The following is a 16,482-nucleotide window of genomic DNA, read 5'->3' as shown; positions in this document are numbered from 1 at the left end:
CCTTTTCCAAGTATACGTCTTCCTCTTGTAATTCTCGAACAGAGCATTCGCTATTACTAGCTGAAATTTATTGCAGTACTCAATTAGTCCTTCTGCTGTCTCATTCTTTATCCCAAGCCCATATTCTCCTGTACCCTTTTCTTCTATTCCTTCCCCTACAACTGCATTCCAATCACCCGTAAGTATTAGACTTTCATCTCCCTACATACTTTATTACCCTTTCAGTACCCTCATATACTTTCTCTATCACTTCATCTTCATCTTGCGACGCCGGCAAGTATACCTGAACCATCGTTGTTGGTGTTGGTTTGCTGTAGATTCTGATAAGAACAACCCTATCAATGAACTGTTCACAATAACACACTCTCTGCCCTAACTTCCTATTCATAACGAAACCTTCTCCCGTTATACCATTTTCTGCTGCTGTCGATATTCCCATATACTCATCTGACCAGAAATCCTTGTCTTCTTTACATTTCACTTCACTGACCCCTACTATATCTAGATTGAGCCTCTGTATTTCCCTTTTCAGACTTTCTAGCTTTCGTACCACGTTCAAGCTTCTGACATTCCACGCCCCCCGACTCATACAACGTTATCCTTTCGCTGGTTATTCAATCTTTTTCTCTCGATCACCTCCCCCTTGGCAGTCCTCTCCCGGAGACCCTAATGGGGAACTATTCCGGAATCTTTTTCCAATGGAGAGATTATCATGACACTTTTTCAATTACGGGCCACATTCCCTATGGATATACATTATGTGTCTTTAATGCAGCGGTTTCCATTGCCTTCTCCATGATCATGCCGTAGATCATAGCTGATTTTTCTGCCTTTAGGGGCAGTTTCCCACTCCAAGGACAAGAGTGTGCCCTGAACCTTTGTCTGCTCTTCCGTCCTCTTCGACAAGGCCGTTGGCAGAATGAGGATGACTTGTTATGCCGGAAGTCTTCTGCCGCCAACGCTGATTATGAATCAAAGTTTAAGCGGCGGCGGGTTTCGAACCCGGGACCGAGGATTTTTTGATTACTAATCAAAGACGCTACCCCTATACCATGGGTGCTGCGTTATAGCCAAAGTGTTAAAGATTGGAACAGCACCCTCTATTTCGTAGGAAGCATAAAAAACAGTTTTTCGTCATCATCCGATATCAGTCCTTACGCTCCTGCCTTCACCAGAGTGCTATATGAAGACACACTCCTAAAAAAGTAAAATAAGGTGAAACAGAAAGAGAGATGTAACCGTATACTAAAGTTTGCAAAAACAGACATAATGTCTTGTGGGATAACAGCAATCACTGATTTTATAATGTTACTTAAAATCCGTCTTGATTGCAAAAAAATTTTATTATTCATATGACCGGTTTCGGTTCATTCAGAAATGTGACGTAGCATGTGAAAGTTGCTGGATTTGGACGGGTTACTCTTGTAACTGAAACATCAGATCTGAAGATGGTTCTGAATGAACCGAAACCGGTCATATGAATAATAAAAAATTTTTGCAATCAAGACGGATTTTAAGTAACAGTATACTAAAGTAATGAAAACAGAGTACTAGAAGAATAACCACGGTTTCTGGTAGAGGAGTTAGGGTCCATGGTATCCCAGGCACAGAATGCGGCCGGTGACACCTCAACACCAACCACCCTGCGTTGCCCACACCCTGAAAGCAGTTTAAAACGTTGAATCTGAGTGTAAAAAACACTTTCCCGGAGTAAATGAAGAACCAGTTCAACTATTCGTACGTTGTCCGCCAACATTTGAGGCTGAGGAACTGGGAGACCATACTGGCGTCAAGAGTAAGAAGGAGCGGTCACTTCACCAGAATGTGAGCAACTGTCTATGCGAGTCCACAACCAAAATGAGGCAGTGGCTCATTATGTAAAACAAAATTATGAGTTAAACTAGTATGGAATGACATAGGACAGTGGCTTCCTTCTGGTAGGAGCAGAATAATGGACGCAATGCAGCTGTAGTCTCCTTGATAGTACGTAGTGTACTCGAGAGGCCAACAGCCCACTACAAGTTGTTCCATCTAAGAGTACGTAAAGGCCTTATCTGTCTCCGTAATTCCTCACCCAGGATCGACAAAGCAAATTTTGGGCAAGTAAACAATTTCTAGCTAAACGGTAGACTAATTTATTCCCTGGGATACCACCATGGCTCGGGACCAGAGACAGACCAATGAGCAGGTAGTTTAAGGTCGGAGACAAGATCGTGAACACTAGATATCACAGGGTGACAAAAGTACCATCGGTTGATAGCCTGGTGACTGGTCTTTGAGTCACTATAGATTAGGTCTGTTTAATAACAAACAAGGCGCTGTTAATGGCTATCAGCTCCGCTTTAAACACACTGCAGGTCCACTGCATCGAACAATGTTCGCCGGCCGGTGTGGCCGTGCGGTTCTAGGCGCTTCAGTCTGGAACCGCGTGACCGCTACGGTCGCAGGTTCGAATCCTGCCTCGGGCATGGATGTGTGTGATGTCCTTAGGTTAGTTAGGTTTAAGTAGTTCTAAGTTCTAGGGGACTGATGACCACAGATGTTAAGTCCCATAGTGCTCAGAGCCATTTGCACCATTTTTGAACAATGTTCCTCACTGGCAGGAAATGTAAAAGCATATCCCTTCCGATCCAAGGCTTTAGTGCTGTCAGTGTAAACGACAGCAGATCCCTGATATTCCTAAAGAACTGAGAGGAATAGACACAGAAAGGTCATTAAAGCAACTGAAACTTCAGGGTCTTGAAATACATAGGTCCTAAATCGTTAATTTGTGATTTGCTAACTGAGGAGTGTACGGGACTAAACGGCGATCCCATTCTAAGAGGAATAGGTAGACGTCCCACCAGAGGGTTGAGGCACATTCCATCTGGGAAACCCACCCGAGGGCGAGCGGCAGGTGATCGATACAATCTGTATGAGAAAGGAAGTTGGTATATCGGATGATTAGGAAATCGTCGTATAGTGATTGCGTAAGTGAGACAGAGTTGATACCGTCGCAGCTGAAAAGGTAAAATCCCGGTTTCGGCGGGGAGATGTCTACAAAAATTCAAATACCTCTGAGCACTATGGGACTTAACATCGGAGGTTATCAGCTAGAACTTAGAACTACTTAAACCTAACTAACCTAAGGACATCACACACATCCATGCCCGAGGCAGGATTCGAACCGGCGACCGTACCGGTCGCGCGGTTCCAGACTGAAGCGCCTAGAACCGCTCTGCCACATCGGCCGGCGAGATAGTCTACAGGACTGTTACAGAGGGTGATAGTAGCCAATCTTATTCCACGATGATGTACAAACCCCAGAGCCGCAAGTGCCCATGTGTCATAGATCTAACAACCGTAGTCCAGCAGAAATGAGATCATGGCCTAGTAAATGCGGAGTAGAGTAGCGCGATATGGTTTATTGACTGATAAAAGGAGTAGGTTCAGTGTGGAAAATATTCAGGAAATAATTATAACTAATACTCATTTTTAGGTTTTTTCATTTGTTGATTTTTATAAAATTCTATTTGGAAGTATCAAACTCCTGTATTACATTCTTCTGCCAAAGTAACAAAAAAAAATTAACTACTCAGGGAGGAACTTCGAGGCCAGTTACTGAGAGTGAGAAATAAGTAAGGTAAGTAGGTAATACTCATTATCTACTCTAGTTAAAGGCCTCGTTACTTTAAAGTGATAAAAGATTAAAATACTCATTCGATTAGTAATGCAAGGCACTTCGATTTTCTTTTTTTTTTTTTCAGTGCGAGTTTTAACAAGAAAGTACGATGATCTGTGTAGTTTTAGCATAAACCAAATATTGTAACACAAATCCACTGCGTGGGTTCATTGTTAACAAATGTTTCCGCAAAATGTCGATACATTTCAACTTCTGATTTGCGTCCCGTAATTTGATTTTGGAAATCTAGTCACACTGGGTTTTTCAGCCTAGCAACATACACCATTTTTATGAAGTTATGAGCTGCATGCGAATTGTGACCTATGTTTAAGAGGGTAAAAAGACTTCATAAACAGCTGCACATGATTAGGTTTTTAACTACACGAAACATGGTAATGTTTTATGGCGGGCTAAACAATATTACTCTCTGAAGTGTTCGTAAGTAGGTGCTACATTTAAACTCAACAGTTGAGAACGTTGATAAAGAAGAGCTATGTGAACTTTCATAAGAAGTGGCTGATGGGTTGCTAAATTCGAGAGAATAGAGTTGTCAGTATGACAGTACGACTTGAGAAACGCACCAAATGCCAAATTTCTTCCACGAGAGCATACAAACACTAGTTCTACGATACAAAAATTATGTTAACAATAGGTAATTTGAGGTGATCATGTTGAAAACGGCTGAGAATGATAACTTCCACGTACAATAAACGATCTTTGATTTTCTCATTTTGTGTGCCAGTCTTCGTGTTAAATTGCAATAACACGTTATTTCCGTATAACCCTCCTGTTTGCATTACTCTGTTTCTTAGTTCAATCATTCTCAATAAATTGTGACTATTCTTTCCTCCTGGGGAAAGATTAATTTTCGTATGTTAAGCTTTTTTTTCTGAGTAACTGCGATAAAGCTCGCCAGAAGCGAAGCGCATTTGCAGAAGAGAGTTAAATTTAAGTTGAAGTTACTTTTAATACTATAATTTTGTCCAAATTTAGCGTGCATCATACTGTGTTTGTGTTTTCAGGTGCAAGTTTAAGTCATACTGCGTATTTTCATTCTTGAATACAGTGGTATACTGTATTCCGGCGGGATGGATATGGGGCGAGCACGGTTTCTTGTACAATCTTGGAGTGGTCGACATTGCTGGATCTGGTCCTGTACACTTAATTGGTGGAAGCTCAGGTAATGTAGCTCTCAATAAGTCTACAGCCCATTATTAAAATTCAAAAGGCTTAAAACGAAAATAAGATTGAAATTTTTAGTGAAACTTTTAATTCATCATAAGTGTAGAAATTAGTGACTCTCAGTCGAAAAGAAGGAGCTAGTTATCTAAAACCGTCGTTTAGATATAAACATTGATTTACGCATGTTTCATAACTGAGTAACTGAAAGACTGAAGTGTTACAATCTTTGTATTATAAATTCCGGAACAGTCACTCTTACGGTGTTTCTAATTTCAGTCAATTTTGTTGTACTTCCATACGAATTTTTCGATTTTCGAACTTACTCTGAAGTTTACCTACTTTCAGTTTCTTTTGCACACAGAAATAAACTCATGTTTCTCAATAGTCTCTTCTGATATTCACCGTGATTAACGAGTGATTCCGGTTGAATTTATTAGTTTCTATGCAGTACTAACAGCATTCTTTTTTATGAACGTTTCATTCTAATGACTTTTTTGGCTTTACAATCAAACTCCGTGATCTGCTCCACATTCACGTCTTTCAGTGATTCCTAATAGTAATTCATATTTCTCCATTGGCTTCTGAAGCTTAGGTTCGTCTTGTTACGATGTAACTTTAGCATTAAGAGTAATATTTTCCCTTACTCTCTATTTAAATGTTTAAGGAAAGGAAATACTATACACGGTTAACATAGTGGAGATATGATCACACAGATTATTATGTACCTTTTCAAAATGTGACATTGATCTCTCCTTAAAAATAACGTTTTCACATTAATAGGAGATACAGTAAATACATTCGTCATATATTTAACATGTATGTATTGACCAATGTGTTTTCACTGTGTGAAAACATCACAGCCGTTCAAGGAATAGTCCGTTTCGATAGCCCGAGTTCGATTCCTCGCTGGGTCGGAGATTTTCTCCGCTCAGGGACTGGGTGTTGTGTTGTATTCACCATCATCATCATCATCTCATCCTCATCGACACGCACGCCGCCGCAGTGGCGTCACCTAAAAAGACTTGCACCAGGCGACCGGTCTACCCGACGCGAGGCCCTAGCCACACGACATTTCAAGGAATACGCTTACCGTTTCTTGTGAGAAAGTATCCGCTAAGTGTTCAATAGCACTGATTACGCCCATCTGGATAATGCTTTCGTGTGTCAGCTATTCCAAAGAGCATGGATCATATCTTCACCCAGTAGCGTCACAGTGGGAATAACGACAGGGCAACTAAGTGCTCGCATCGATTATTTGTAGAAAAAAATTATTGCTGTGAAGATGTTTTTCCGTCAGGAGTCGAGGTAACGTAATCAGTCTACCCCACGAGGCATAGACAAGCATGTTCGCAACGTATAGCCGTTTAACGTTTCCCCTTCATAACCAGCGTGTCGTCTGACTCGGTGAGCAGCAAGTCTTCTGATGTGGTGCTTAACCACAAAAAACTTCAAGGTTATCACTGCGTTGAGACTCCTAAGGAGGAAGATTTTTTCCTAATATCAGACTTCGAGAAACCATAAATTGAACAGTTGCTGAAAGATTAAAACGGTGTACCAGAAGAGAGCTAGACCCTTGCCCAGAATTTCATCGCTAATGCAAGGACCTGGTTCCAAAATCCAGGTCAGCACGCAGTTTCTCCATGCAGTCGATAAGGGGAATACCACTGTCATTCTCCAGCGCTGACAATACGCCAAAAGTCTGCAGTGTACTAGGCGAGAATATCTTTGACATCGTGAAGTCGCTCCGCTATCATTATTTGGCATATCAATCTGTATAACGAACACAGTCTTCAAAAGTTCGTATTCAGTAGGAAGGTACTGTGTCAAATACATTATACTTTCCTCTGGCCTTCCCTTACGTCGGAAAGTGTAGGCATCATGTAACGAGCACCACCAGAATAGTAACTTTAGAACATAACATTCCGATCAGTTCTCAAGTGGTGTAGCTTTCCACAGCAGTGCCCATGTCACACTTCCTCCATCTCATAGCTTAAAAAACTTGACAAGCTCATGATTAAATTGCTTAAAATCTATATATTTTTTTCAAATTGCAACTGTCATCTGGTACACACCTGAAGAGCGACAAGTTAGCTTTCTCTGTGTTTTCTTAGTAGTATATTTCTTAAATTTCGTGGCTGTTTTTCTGCTTAAGAGGTTTAATTTCGCGTTTTTTTTTTTATGTAGTGGTGTAGCTTTCCACAGCAGTGCCCATGTCACACTTCCTCCATCTCATAGCTTAAAAAACTTGACAAGCTCATGATTAAATTGCTTAAAATCTATATATTTTTTTCAAATTGCAACTGTCATCTGGTACACACCTGGAGAGCGACAAGTTAGCTCTCTCTGTGTTTTCTTAGTAGTATATTTCTTAAATTTCGTGGTTGTTTTTCTGCTTAAGAGGTTTAATTTTGCGTTTTTTTTAATGTAGCGTTGTAGTTATTCATTTGTGTCTTTTGAAAAGCCAGGGAACGTCCGTTTCAACCCAGTAGACGTTAGTAAGGCTCCAACTATCGCCTGGCAAACACCTGCAGAGCGGCAAGTTACGTATTTAGCTTTTTTGCGTTTTCTTAGTAGTATAAATCTTAAATTTCGTGCAAGTTTTTCTGTTTAAGAGGTGTAATATCTATATTCAGGCAGTCTGTAGCACAGTTGTAATTACTTCTGAACAGTTAGCTATATAGCATCAACCTCCATTGGTGACACGTCGGGAGGGTAGCGAGTTGCATATTTAGGTTTCTGTCTGTGCTTTTACAGTTTACTTCTCGGTTAGCCCTGTTACGATGGGTAGGATGTGTGCATGCTGTGTTGGAACGCAGGAGGAGCTGGTCGCAGTTCGCGAACAGCTGAATGCTCTTTTGGCTACGGTCAGCAGACTTCAGGCTACTGCCTGGGTGTGTAGTAGTTGTGAAGAATCTGGCGCGTCGCATGGGACACCTTAGGTGTCGCTAGTTTTGCCCACGGGCTCTACTGCCGAGGCACCTTCCAGTGTACTTTAGGCAGTGGATATGCCCTCAGCACAGGGTGAGTCGCAGATGGGGACGCGTTCTCGTCGCACGAGGCGAAAGCTCAATGTGGATAATGGCGGTCTTGCCTTACCTATTCGCCCTGAGAGTGGGCAGGTGGCCGCTCCTCCAGCAGCGTCTGAGCAGGCTCACAGGGGCAGGAGTCCGGTAGTTATCGGGAGCTCCAATGTTAGACGCGTTATGGAGCCCCTTAGTGAAATACCATTCAAGGCTGGAAGGAAAGCCAAAGTGCACTCGGTGCATCTGCCACGGGGCCTCATCCGAGATGTGGAGGATGCTTTGCCTGTGGCTATCGAACGTGCAGGGTGCAGTCGTCTGCAACTCACGTCAACACCAACGACGCCTGTCGCATGTGTTCTAAGGGCACCATAGGGTCATACTGAAGTGATGAAGGCTGCTGAACTGGTCTGGAATCGAGTGGAGGGTCTCAGCTAAAGGCTTCGCCGCCCTGAAGATTTCTGGGCCTGCGGCGTTGCGTGGTGACTTGTAGGTCTCCCCTTCATAGGTCAGGAGTGCACTACACAGAGGAAGCAGTTACTCGGTAGCACGGCGCTTGTGGACTGCCCATTGGGTTTTTTATAGGCTAGTCGGTAGACTGAGGTACCCTGACATACGCTCTGCAGACGATATGCAGATGGTGAAATAAGACGGCGTTCAGAGTAAACTCACTTCGGCTGTCATACTTTTATCAGTAAACTGACGAAGTATTCGTAACAAAGTTCCCCAGTTTACTGCCCTCCAGGAAATCTCTCGCATTCCAATTATTCTCCAGTCTGAGAGCTGACTGAAACCCGTATTAGAAAACTCTGAGATATTTAGGTAATGGAACGTACACCCGAAACACGGATTAAACGCCATAGGAGCGTGAGTGTTCATTGCAGTTGACAAAATTTTGTCTCCACTGAGGTCGAATTTGAGTATAACGGTTAAGTTATCTGGTGTCGTACCACTGGTCTCGATGAAATCAAGTGAATTTTTCGGTATTTGTACCGGCTATCCGATTGCGCTGTGACAGTTTTACAGACATTCAAGGAAAGTTTACGGTAAGTAGATCACGCAATATTAATTGGAGGTAATTTTAACCTACCGAGTGTACATTGGAACGCTCATGGATTCATTGCAGGGGTTCAAATACCTAAAAAATGGGCTAACACTGAAGACGAAATCAGAGTGATGTTCTGATTTTGATACGGGAGCAAATTAGTAAATGTCTGTGATAAAGTGTTGTAATAATTTGTTGATCATATTCTCCGTAGATCTACAACTACATCTACATACATACTACAAAACACAAAGAACATTTGGAAATCGATAACTATATGAATTACCTGAACTCCGTCCAACCTACTTCAAATTCGCTTTGGAATGCGGAAATGACCAACTTCAATTACAGAGAGTTCTTGTTATGTATAAAGGTGATGAACCGACCGTACATAGAGCCTCTAGGAGGCCCGTAAATACTGATTTGTCCTTACAAGCGGTCAGTTATTGTCACTGTATCGTCACACCTAGGCTGCCCATCGGATCCTCTGACAAATGTAGCCCAAGGAAAGAAATTTCTAGCTTCAGTAGCATTGTATTCGATACTCCTTGCAAGTGTGAATTAAGTAGTCATCTGGTACACTGATTTAAGTTGATAACGACCGGGAGAGCGCTAAGCTGACCCCATGCCCCTTCGGCTGAGGATGACACGGTGACCGGCCTGTTCAGTCGGAGTTTAGTTTTGGTACACGGATTAATAACGATTAATCATTGAGATGTAGATGAACAGGAAAACCCATACCTCAGCCACGAATTTCGAAAGGGCACAAATTTTACTCGTTAGCTGAAATGTTACTGAAGAAAAGAAACATTTAGGACTGAAATCAGATGAAAAAGGTGCACTAGTATTGCTTAACAAATAAGTATTTTTAGGAGATATGGAATTAAGACCTTCTCATATTTAGAAGTGTGTAACCACCATAGGATTGAAGTGAGTGATTATGGAACATGGTAACATGATGACAAGTTACCTAACCTGTAGCGATCACATCTCGACTTGTAACTACGGACGGTGGGCCGGCGGTACATCGTTCGTAGGCGTCAATCACGGAGGTAATTTACGCTTTAGGGTCCACGCAATCTGAATAGAAGTATCCGAATACCTGCTACCGAGCGTTAATATGGCATGTGTCCACACTTCAACTTTATGACGGCTTGAGCTCTGTTGGGTACACATTCAATGAAGTTTCAGTTTCTGTGGAGGAATGGCAGCTCATTCTTTCTCAAGAGCCGGAACGATAACTTTGACGTTGGATGCTTGAGTTTGGAAAGAAGTCAACGTTCTAACTCATTTTCAACGTTTTCCAGTCCATTTCGTAAATGTATTGTATACAAAGCATTTCCTCATGGATTTTTCTTTATGACAAGGTGCATTGTCATGTTGATACAGTCAGTACACATTTCCATAAAACGTGTTAATATCCTTCCTCATTTAGCGTTTTCTTAAGCACAATAAGTGGGCCACTCCCTAACAGCGAGAAGTACCCCATACGCTAACACCATCTCCTCCGTACTTTACTGCTGGCGGTACACAAGATCGCAGGTAACACTCTCAGGCATTCACCAAATCCAAACCCTTCCATTGCATCGCCACAGAGTATAACATAATTCATCACTCCAAACTGTACACTTACAGTTACCCATTGCCAGTGGCATTGCTGTTTGCATCACCCCCAGTGTCGCTTAACACTGACTACAGAAATTGGTGGGTTAATTGCTGATGCTCGACCATTGTACACTATTCGTTTGTTCTCTGTGCTGATTCGCTGTGCTAGCTGAAATGTTGGTAACACTTTGGAACTCAAGAGTGACTCCTTCTGCTGATTTTATGCGATTTTTACAACCCACCGCAATGCTTGACAACTCCTGTCTGTCATTAGGCCTACAGGAGGTCGGTCTGGGCTCGGGTTACCTGTGGTTGTTCCTTCGTCTTTCCACACCACAGTCACGTTACCAACAGTCGGCTTGGGCAGCTTTAGAAGGGTTGAAAAGTCCCTGATGCATTCTTGGATTGTTACTCGAGTGATATCCAATGACTAGTAATAACTGAGCTTTCCTGACCAACCCATTCTACCATTATTGCTTCTCTACCAACAACCCGATACTTCATGTCTCCTTTCAAACAGGCGGGTCCACTGTCGTGACATCTAATGGTCAATTCCTCTTTACCTACAGGTGTTCGGATATCTTTGATCAGATAGACGCTCATGTTATTCCTCTGAATGCGTCAGCTCTCAGTAAAAGGCTTTCGCCAACTTAGGAACTAGTTCTAGATCGAGTTTGGTGGACACTTGCTGCTGCAGTCACCACAGACGCCTACTGCACCGGCAACACCGCAGACAGACCAGCGATGCGGGTTGCCGACTCCGCTGCGAAGTCTGGCCGATGCAAGAGTGTTTACAAGCAAGTACCACAGTAGACAACAAACACGTAGGTGCGACCAACGTCCATCAGAGGGCATCAACCAGCAGAAGAGGAAGGGAGCGCGACGATCAACGAACTATTTCCTGGCGATCATGTGTGTGCAAATAGTCCCGGAAATATCCTTCCGCCCGGGGCTACATAAGCTGGCGCCCGGCCGTTCAGCGGGCAGTTCTCGATTCGCCGAGTGTGGAGAAGATCGGTAGGTCCAGTGGTATGCCACCTCGACCATCCTCTCTTCCGCAACGATTGTGATACGTCCCTTCCGTCGTATTAGGCTATCTACCAGCTGCTAACAGCCGACTTCGACGTGGAACAGTTGTATGGGTATAGAGTCGAAGGGAACTCTGATTATAAGAATTACTTGTTATTTGCTTGATCCACAGAAGGGATCCTTATTTTTGTTTTTGTTTTGAAGAGTGTGTTACTGTTGGTGTTTTATAGCAGTTTTCTTAATAAAAGAAAAAGTGGCAAAACGAGTAGTTTCTTGCTCTATAGAGTTAGCACTTCCTACACGAACGGAAACGTTACATATTAACCGGTCCAGCAAACTGACAAAAATGAGGGTGAATGATCTTACCGGTACCTGTTTCAAGTCTCGGTCCCAGAAAGAAAACGGCGTACTTCTAAGCTGGCACTATTTTGTATTGTTATCCTAATTAAATGTTTCTACAAAAACTAAATCACCTTTACATAAAACTATTTACTTATGAGCTTATCAAAATGTCGTACTTCAGATCGATTGAGAGTTGTATTTCGGCGATATAATTTTATTAAAATCTGCACTCCTATGTGTGCCACACTACAACTCTCAAGGAAACATCACCAACTCGACCTCATTACTTAAGAAAATAAAACCACACTTGCAAGATATCAGCACCAGCAATCAATCTGGCACGAAAAATTGGACCATAATTCTGACAGTAAAATCCAGCTTAAATTTGTACACAGACCAGGTCTTTGTGACTCGCTCCGTCCCACTGCACCCGGTTAATGTTGGAGAGCGAAGTACCGAGCAGTGGGGTCAGTAAGAGGATTGTAAAATACGGCTGTGATATTGACAACATGCTTTGTTCATTGTGTCAATGTACGGGTTTTCTAACTTGCAGCTTGTGACAGAGATCTCTTTGCTTTGAAAGTTTTTACGTTGTGATTCACAAATGCAGTATAAGTATATAAAAGGAGAAAATGTGTCATTAAAGAAGTAGCGGAGTGCTACTTCATTATTAACATCGATGTTGTGCGTTATTTTCATTGGATTTTAAAGCTGACAACGTTAAAATGAAGTACACATGCACGAGGTACGTTATTCTTGAACCAGATTGGCGTGCTTAAATTGCAAATCATTTCATAATAATTATAAGTCTTTTCATTATAATTCTTCAGTTGATTTTTAGGCTTACAGGAGGAGGACAAATATATGGAAACACCTTGAGAAATACATGCTTGAATATAAACGCAAATGCTAGTCAAACATGCAGGTTAAATTATTGTATTTGAGCACGAACGACACCTGTGCAGCGTCCTCAATACGTTGCAAGCGTCATTCGTGGTCTGCAATGCATTCAAGCGTGAGCAAGTTGTTGGTACTCGCATGATGAGTGCTTCCGCAACAAATATAGCCGAAGTGTTTTGTGTTTCAAGAGGCACCACACTAAAAATTTATATCGTCTACATGGCAAGCGGGAAAACATCACCCACTTAGTCACAACGCGGACGAAAATGTGTGTTGAGTGATCGTGACGGACGTCACTGAGGAGGATTGTGAGGGGAAATTAAGGGGACAGCAGAGGCAAAACTCGCTGCAGAACTGAATGTCGCACTTGAGAGCCTTATTAGCGCCAAAACACGAAGGGAGCTCCATAAGCAGAGAACTGCAGGGCGAGATGGAATTCCAAAACCACTCACCAGTTATGCAAATGACCGTGGGTACTCTGCAATGCCGCATTACTGCTTAGGATTATGTGAAGTCCATCTCGTGGTACAATATTTGTTCCCGAATGATGATTCTGTGTTCCAAGACGACAGGGTCCCTTTTTACACAGCTCGCATCGTCCAGGGCTGGTTTTGTGAGCACGTGGATGAATCGCTGCGTCGCCCCTGGCCACCAGTCACTAGATCTCAGTATTATTGAGCCATTGTGGTCTACTTTGGAGAGAAGGACGTGTCGTCGCTATCCACCTCTATCATCGGTACTTGAACGTACCACTATTTTTCAGGAAGTATGATATAATATTCCCTTGAAAATTACATCTGTATTCATCCATTCCGAGACGACAGAAAGCTGTTTTAGGGCCAACAGTTTGCGTAGGCATGATAATATGTTATATATTTGGTGGTTCCATATTTTTGTCAGACCCCTACGTATATAGCTGCAGAATACCAATAAGAGAATACTGTCAAATGATATAGAACGTATATGTTCGTGAGGTTGACATATTATGTATCGAGCGCAGATTACTCACCTATTTTTCGAGTAGAATAACATGTTATATCGAACAAAACTTCATAACACATTGGCAGATGTGTCCACCTCGCGTCTCCTCTTCCCGCGCCTTTACCATCTAGCATATGGGAGGGCTGTGGTTGGCACTCCACTGTACAGTACTTAAGGGAACATTCCTAAGTATCAGTAAACGATCCTGATGAAACAGACGAATGTATAGAGGCGGCAAAATAGTGCAATATGTATTGCTTTTTACGTACCAAATTTCATTTTTAACGTAATTTGGCATGAAACGTAATTTGGCATATTAGGTTTGGAGGGAATATCTTCGAAACGATGACACATAAAAAATGTTTCTCATATGACAGTTGATATGTAATTAACGCTCTTGAAAACTGTGTTATCGAATTTTGTAATAATGTGAAATTCTGCAAAATACCCTACCATTATTAATTAATTTTTAAAAATGTAAACATTTGTTACATCGTAAATTAAAGAAGCTTTCAAGTTACATACACCAACGTGTAATAAAGCTGGTTTTGTAAATACTATTTTTGAAAAAAGAGCTGTACACAATGTGCAGACAGAGTATTTTCAACATACCTAATTCAAACATCTTAACATTCATTATTAATCTAGTTATTTGTTTTACTTACCTTTGTTTCAAATTTTAAATTGTTATTTTATGTTTTACATTCGCTTTTTTACATTTTCCGTTTCACATACGTGTATTTTGTTAATTGAAAATAATAAGTAACACATTATTATGATATAAAATCATTACAATAACGATAATCTGTAAATAAATGCTTAAAATATAAAGTGCACATAAAAAGAACAAAATTTCTTCACATAATATACACGACACAGAACACAATATAAAACATAATCCAGCAGGACTTCAAATTGTCATGGGTGATCCTCTAAATATCCTGGTTTCTATCAGATATATTTCGGTACATTGGTAAGCCGTGTCAAAAAGAAATAATTATGTACCATTGACCTCAGCTTAAGTATATTGTTTCTCAAGTCGAGGTTGACATGAAAATCATTCCACAGAAAAAAATCAGAAAATCTCACCGTATACGTATACGCACCAAGCCTATGCCGTCGAGTCCTTTGCGACCACCAGATGAATAAGTTCCTTGTCTTTGGGTAAGATGGTCAGAATAGTTTTTTCAACACTGACCACCTGTCTCCTCATAGTTTTAAAAGAAACTTGTGGTGAGTTTAGACCGAGAATTCGTGAATCACTTATTGAAGCCCCAAATGCACTTGTGACAGTGACGAAATCTGGTAAACAGACGTCTGATTATGTCAAAAGATATTTGAAAGATGCTCCTTTTCACAGTGATGAGGAAAATCTGTATAATTGTTACATTCTTAAGAGTGTCAGTGTGAAAGAACCGTACAGAGCATCATACAGGAGGATGAGGAACTTATTTACCTTATTGTTCTCAAGGGCTCGACGCAAAGGTACAGTTGTGAGCTGTATACGGCTTTCGGTGTTGGAAGAGCTTCGTGAGAAGATTTTCAGATCTAGTTCTATTGAATGATTTTGATGTCAGTCTCCTCTTTGAAAACAATATAATTAAGCTGTAGTCATTAGTATCTAATCAATTCTTTTCGCTAAGGCTTACCAGTGTACTGAAATATAACTGATACAGATTGGGATATTTAGAGGATCGCCAGCAACAGTTCGAGATCCTGGTGGTGTAAGAAAATGTTATGTTTTAAGCATTTATTTACAGATTATCATCACTATAATGATTTTGTATCATAATAATGAGTTGCTTATAATTTTGTGGAACGGTAAACTGAAATTTAAAAAAATTAATGTAAAACGTAAGATATCAAATTATCACATAAAACAAATATAAGTAAACTAAATAACTAGACTAGTAATGAATGTTCAGATATTTTAGTTCGGTACGTTGAAAATACGCTGACAACGCATTGTGTACAGCTTATTTTTCAAATAAAGTATTTCAGAAACCAGACTTATTACAAATGGATGTATGTAGCTTGAAAGCTTCTTTAATTTATGTTGCAACAAATTTTTCATTTTTCATATTTTATTAATTCTGGTAGGGTATTTTGTAAAATGTCACATTATTACAAAATACGGTTATACAGTTTTCAAGAACGTTAACCACATATCAACTTTCATGTGAGAAACATTTTTATATATCATCGTCTCGAAGATATTCCCTCCGAACCTGATATGCTAAATTCTTTTTCGGGGTGTGTTTTACCCCTTAAAAGTGAAATTGGGCACAAAAAAATATACATTGCATTATTTTGCGCCCTCTACATACCGGCCAAGTTTCATCAAGGTAGTTTATTGACACCAGGAAATGTTTCCATATTGGTTCTGGGGCATTTGGTGGCTGCAGCGAGTCGGAGCGAATGACAAACAAGCGGTGAGCGCGGAATTTAAATGCTGTACATTCAGAAGATCATAACTCCGTACTGTCAGAATTATGGCCCAAATTTTCGAACTGCATCTATTGATAGGGCTGATATCTTGGAAGTCTACTTTTTCTGAAGTCGAGTTGGTGATATTTCCTTCTCAAAAGGGAAACTCCCCATCGCATCCTCTCAGATTTGGTTGTAAGATGGCAGAGTGGATAGCTTGTCACAAACTGAATACAGATCAGCATGAAAACAGGAAGAAGCTGTACTGAAATTAAAAAAAAAGAGCAAAA

General features: G+C 41.1%; 1 protein-coding gene across 1 annotated transcript in view; it reads left to right on the top strand.

Annotated features, from left to right (window-relative positions):
- LOC126184824 (putative ammonium transporter 3) overlaps nt 1-16,482 on the top strand; it is a 265,519-nt gene that overhangs the window by 34,694 nt on the left and 214,343 nt on the right. Inside the window, exon 3 of the mRNA XM_049927407.1 lies at nt 4,684-4,841. Within this exon, the coding sequence (XP_049783364.1) occupies nt 4,684-4,841 (158 nt within the window). The remainder of the gene's footprint in view (nt 1-4,683; nt 4,842-16,482) is intronic.

The sequence above is a fragment of the Schistocerca cancellata genome, chromosome 4 (assembly GCF_023864275.1).
Source record: "Schistocerca cancellata isolate TAMUIC-IGC-003103 chromosome 4, iqSchCanc2.1, whole genome shotgun sequence".
NCBI lineage: Eukaryota > Metazoa > Arthropoda > Insecta > Orthoptera > Acrididae > Schistocerca > Schistocerca cancellata.
The sequence above is the reverse complement of the archived record's forward strand: the minus strand, read 5'-3'. Positions and strand labels throughout refer to the sequence as shown.